The 6,276-nt window shown below is 33.5% G+C and overlaps 1 protein-coding gene across 1 annotated transcript; it reads right to left on the bottom strand.

Annotated features, from left to right (window-relative positions):
* LOC105162963 (S-adenosylmethionine decarboxylase proenzyme-like) lies at nucleotides 3,409–5,380 on the bottom strand. Its single transcript, XM_011081144.2, has 3 exons — nucleotides 5,096–5,380; nucleotides 4,826–4,984; nucleotides 3,409–4,729 (listed from the first exon to the last, which is right to left on the bottom strand). The coding sequence occupies exon 3, from the start codon at nucleotides 4,525–4,527 to the stop codon at nucleotides 3,409–3,411; it is 1,119 nt and encodes a 372-aa protein (XP_011079446.1). The 5' UTR covers nucleotides 4,528–4,729; nucleotides 4,826–4,984; nucleotides 5,096–5,380.

The following is a 6,276-nucleotide window of genomic DNA, read 5'->3' on the forward strand; positions in this document are numbered from 1 at the left end:
TAATATCAATGATTTGATAAGTGGATCAACCAACCATATATAATTCTTTAGTTTACTATTTTACTAATAATAACATAATCGAGTATTTTTCTCTACTCGATAACCTAGAGTAACACGAAAGCCAAAATTCTCAAAAATTACCCAACTCAATCTATCGAGACTCGAACAACCTGATCCAAATGTCCACCCCCATCCCAAATACTTGATTTGTCACAAATTTCGAAGTTATAATCCAAACTAGGGACGGATCAAGTATTTATTTTTCGTATGGAGCTATCATCACGTCGATCGACATAAAACTCCTTCCGTAGATGATAGGAGCTACAGTATTCCGCTAACACAAGGCAACGACTTTTAATTCACACCTCCGATCTAGCAACCACATCTCGGCTTATGGTAGTTTCCTTGCATTAAGGAGAAGCCAAACTAACCCGAACAATATCTTCTAACCCTTTAAATGATAATCCTAGTCCATTAATGACTATAAGTAAAATAGAGGGCAGCAAATTGCTATTTATAAGTAAGGAATGGTTAGAACACGATTATGAATTGGAACGGGTCCGAAATTTTTGGGTCCGAGTCTAACTAAATGTGTTTTCAGTGATACTCGGATTAATTTTTTTTTAACCCACCTTGAACCTGGCACAAGTATTATTAATAATTAAATTTTTTAAATTCTGAAATTTGAGTTTCGAATTTTAAAATTTACCCACTTTATTTATTTGAAAATTACATATTTTTATTTAAATAATTAATAATGCACGATTCGATAATTTAATAAACAATCGAAATGTGATTTGAGAATTTCAATGATTTATATTTTATAGTACTTAAATGCATTGAATTATTTATAGATGTATATTTGATCAACTTGTTAAATTTATTTATAGTTTAAGAGTATTGAAATATTGATTTTATATAAATTTATGATAAGTGAATTAATAACTGGTATTTCTTTTAAAATAGTTTGTTTCAAGACTTCACCATCTGGATAGTAACAATTTGACTTGATTTAAATTTAAAACAATTGTATTATGGTCAAAATATAATTTAAAAATTTATATAAATGATATAATTGTTATTAGTTAACTCAACAAACTCTTTTTATATACAATTTTTTTTAAAAAAAAAAGTTGTGGGCCAAGCTGGTCGGACTTGCCCCGATGGGTTCTGGACCGATGCAGGATAGAGGGGTCAAAAAAATATCGGAACGGGGCGGGCCCCATATTCAAACTAGAGATGACAGGACAAGTCTCGAGTTCACCCTAACCTGTTCCATATTCACATTGCGGCCAAACCTAAACCAAATAGAGAGGAATACCTAAAAAGAGAGAAATTGTAAATAGTTGCAACGAAGAATAATAAATCATAAACTGCCAATTGTCCCATAATAAAATATAATAAATCACAAACTATTATTTAAGTAATATATACTCACATACGTTGAACTCAAGCCCAAAACCTCTGTTAAGCTCAAAGGGTTAATGAAGTCAGAAATGATATATTGGTCGAACAATCATAAAAGAGAATTAGGGTAAATCTATTGACCATACCTTAATATTTTGTTTGAGGATTATTTATAATTGTGTATAGATGTCCCGACTTCATTCGGGCCCTTCCTAGATGTTCCCTTGTGTCTAGTTTTGAAAGGGCTCATGTCTTGGTCTTAAGTCGGATCATATTGAAACGACTCTTTTAAAGATAAAAGAAAGAATATAATTATTTTATCCATATGAAACAGAGACATATACGTTGAAAAAAATTAAATTTATTTTTAAAATGTTAACAGGGACATATTATTTTATTTTTAAAATAGAAATTAATATTTTATAAATCTAAAATATATCAAATTTATAATATATTTTAAATAAAAATTTAAAGAAATACCCACTAAATCATATATATCCTAAGCTGCAATAATTGGGAATTGTAAATGATAGGATGAGTGGGTGCTGAGTGGGTGCTTAGGAGGATCCATGCTCCCACAATACATTATTTCTTAAATAAATAATAATTTGGATTAGAACATTAATCATTATTATCTTATTCAAAAGCAAATCTCAGCTACTACTTACATTAATTTGATTCCATTGTGATTTGCACATATTTCTATACACTAATTATATATATATATATGAGAAAGTTTGTCTTAATTCATAATTTGTCTTATTTAAACAAGAGAAATTATCGCCGTTTTTCCTAAAATCTGACATAATTATAAATATATTATTGTGTTAAAAAATTACAAATATCCTTCTAATTTTAGTATCCGTCTAAGAATAAGTCTATTTTATTAGCCTCCGTTAGATTTTCATCCAATTATTTTTTAATAAAGTGATCAAAATGCCTTTTTTGTATTATGTTTTATAATTCTAATATATTTCTTTTCGAATTTTTTAAAATATTTTCAAACATCTTTTTTTTTTTTCTAATTCAACAAGATTAAAATAGTAATTTTCACCTTACGGTTTAGGGGCTATATAATTCTTTTTTATTGAGAATATTTATAATTTTTCAAACAATAAGCTGGTATTTGTAATTATGTCAAATTTGACGAACCATATCAGTAATTTATCTAATCAAAAATTTTAAATCCATCACTAATGTTTGACTAGGATTAATTTATTAATTTCTCCAATCTCATCCCTCTAATCTTCAAGATATTTATGCCTTTTGATCAAGCCCACAAACACATGAGTGGTCTCATGATTATATTAATGTACTTCAGTCATATTCATTTGCATACAGTATGTTATGTGGAGATATAGATAGAAAAACAAAGATAAATAAGTATGTGTTAGAGATAGTGTGTACGTTTGGATTTATTTTTGGAAATAATATAAAATAAGTATGGTATGTTTGATGTTGTTTAGTGGAAGACAAAAATTACTATTCATTGTCAAATCATGTCTCTTTTATATATATTTATATATATGTATGAGTATGTATATAATTTTTTAGTTGTAGAGCCTATAATTAGTGTAAACTTATTTTGATAAAAAATAAATGAAGCACTATTTCAAAATATCTCGAAACACCACCAAAATATTATTCATATTTTGGCCCATCTCCGAAAAAATGAAACCAAACGCTATGATTGTGTTTCCTAAAATCAATTGAAAAGTAGATGAGATAGACCCAATGTATCATACGTAAATTAATAGATATGCTTCTTAATACAACATATATAATTAATATATTATTATTATTATTATTATTATTATTACAAAGTGAAGAAAAAAAAATCTTATTCCAAAAAAAAAAAAAAAAAGACACACAACTCAACTAGCCACCATCACACCTCCTTCCTTGGACTCAAAAAATTAGGGTTCTTGAGCCGGTTGGGATATATAATTCAACCTTCTGTCGATCCGGGAAACGTTTTTCGTAATACAATCTCGACATATATCAAAATGCCGATGAGACGAGAAATCTTATAAACCTAACATGATCCCACGCAAGAAATCGCCACCCCTGCGCCACCCATCTCCGCCTCCTCCTCCCTGCACTGCATGGCCAACTTGGTCCTTCGACTCTTCCCCCAGCCGTGAAACACCAATAAATCACACAAGTGCTGCTCGATAACGGCTTAACCACCGCACTCTCCAACGCGTAACCCTCCACATCACCACATTCCTCAGGCAGGCTACCGTTGGGGCACGTGATCGCCACACTAAACTCCTTCGGCCTGAAACACCTAAGAACCCTCCCTATCAACGGCCGGAGCTCGACCGACCCAAAGTCCAACCCCATAGCCTCGTAGCTGGCATAGCTGAACCCGTCCTCCGGGGTAACGTGCACAGTAGAGTAAGATGCACCCTCAATCGCGTTCATTGAGTATCCACACGGCTCAAACTCAAAGTCGCAAATCTCGTGGCTAGGAATTATCTCATTTATTCCTGACGTTTTAGTCATTTCACCATCAGTCCCCGGGTTCTTGAAAAACACAGCGGCCTTTTCGCGGTCCAACCCAGTCATGCACATCTCCAAGTTAACCCCAACCGTTGGATCCGCCACGGCCTTCTCAGATTCCACCTCGGCCACGTAGACATGCCAGTTCCGATTCGGGAAACTGGGATCGCCGAGTAAATAGCCGCTCCCGTTCTTGAAATAGGAGTTGAGGAAATCCACCTCTTCAGTGAAGCTCCGGTGAGGCGCAGGCTGGGCATTCTCAAAAATGAAGGTTCCGCGCGAGTAGCGAACCGATCGGACGGCGAGGGAGATTGAACCGGCGAGTTCCAAGATTTGTGGGATGGAGTGCAAGAGCTTCGTAGTCCCACACGTCTTCATAACAATCTTGAGAGGGTAAATGAAGAGGCTGGACTCGGATAGAACGTAGGAGTCCACCTCAGAGTTGGAGAGCTGTGAAACAATGGTGCAGCAAGCGGGCTCGAGAATGGAGTCAATCTGAGCCCGGTTCAGGGACCGTAGGCCCAGCCCGTTTGGATCTAAGAACATGGCAGGCTCGGAGAAGGTGATCTCGAGACGTTTCTCGAAGCCCTCGAAACCGATGGGTGAAACAGCCATTGCAGCAATGGAACAGTAGCAGAAAGATGAACTAAGGAACGAATGATCGAAGAAAGCTAGCAGTAATTTGACAGAAAACGAAAAAAGGCTTTATTTGATTTAAGAAAAAACTTTGAAAAAAACCAAAAAGAATCAGAAATTTCCTACTCTACAGAAGCGTCCATGTTCTTGTAAAGGGTTATCAGGATGGCTTCCTCTGGCACTGCAATTGAATTCAAGAAAATCAGAACCCACATTATATGAACATATATATACATAGTGTGATGAACAGATGATGATAAAATTCGAATTTACATACGTTGGAGTAAGCAGCAGAACGGAATTTCTCAATGCCACCGTTGGGACGAACGTCTTCGATGATGTAACCGAGGGGAGCTTCGTATTGGATTCTACTACTATTACTGCTGGATTTCTTCTTACCACCTTTACTCTCCATTACAACATTCACCCTTTCTTGCTGCACAAAAATCAACGAATCAATCGCAGCCCGGAACGTAGAAAAACACAGAAATTCCGCAGAAATAATAGAAACCCAACACAACAATCCAAACAAGGGGAAGAAACCCACGTTTTGATCAGGGATTACGCTGCAATACAGACGCTAATCGAGCGAAAAAAAACCTTTGTATGAAGCGTTTCTTGGCGTTCTTGAAGTGGAGAAATAAAGAAAAAGAGAAGAACAAACAAGAAACACAAACAGTGTGTAATGAAGGTGAAGAACGGAGATTGGGAGAGGAGAGGAGGGGAAGGGGAATTTAAGGAGGTAATTTTGGTTGAGGGGTGTGCGGGGGAGATGAATTAGCGGAACGCAGATTATTTATAGCTGCAAACAATGCTAGGGCTCTTGTTTATGCATCTTTTCTTCTTTCTAATTGGGATTTGGGGTTGGGTGAGCAGAGCCGTATGCCTATCAACGCTACGTAGCCCACTACCACGATTTTTCTTTTTTTAATAGATTTTTTATTTTAATTAATATATATATGTTTTATATGTATAAAATAACATTATATATTTTATTTCGGATAGTCCCATTTATTTTTCATGAAATTTGGTGTAACTACATATAAATTTATTATAATTTAAAAAATTACGTCTAGTGTCATGACATTTGTTTTCTCTTGCATTCTATTAGTAAAAAAAAATATAGGATTTACTGAAATTAGCAATTTTTTTAAATGAAAATTTATATTTATCTCCAGTTGACTTATTATTGGTCTATTGCAGGTCAAATAGATCTTTTTTTCTCCCCACATGCATTGGGGTGTGAAGCTATATAACAGTAGTTTGATAATATATATATATATATATATTTGATCTACAATACGACAATTGAAGGTAAATATGGATTTTTATTGAATTATTTTCTTATATCAGTAAATTCTATTATTTTTAACAAACCAAGTGATCTGTTTATCAAACGAAAATAAACGTCATTAATACTATATGTACTTTTTCAAACCACAATAAATCTATATATACACTTAATCCAAAAAAAAAAAAAAACAATGTAATTATTCCTATTTATTTGTTATTGTACATAGCCCTAGCTATTTCTATATTATAATTTAATTTTAATCACATTTTCTATTAAAAAGTTATATATTAATAAATATTAAGGGAGAATTAAATTTACGCTCGTTGATCTATGGTTTATTTACACAAATCACTCCTATCTTTTAAATAATTATCCAATACCAAAATATTATTATCACTTACACAAACCACCTTTATTTTTTAAAAAACTTAAAC

The sequence above is a fragment of the Sesamum indicum genome, linkage group LG5, assembly GCF_000512975.1.
Source record: "Sesamum indicum cultivar Zhongzhi No. 13 linkage group LG5, S_indicum_v1.0, whole genome shotgun sequence".
NCBI classification, from domain to species: domain Eukaryota; kingdom Viridiplantae; phylum Streptophyta; class Magnoliopsida; order Lamiales; family Pedaliaceae; genus Sesamum; species Sesamum indicum.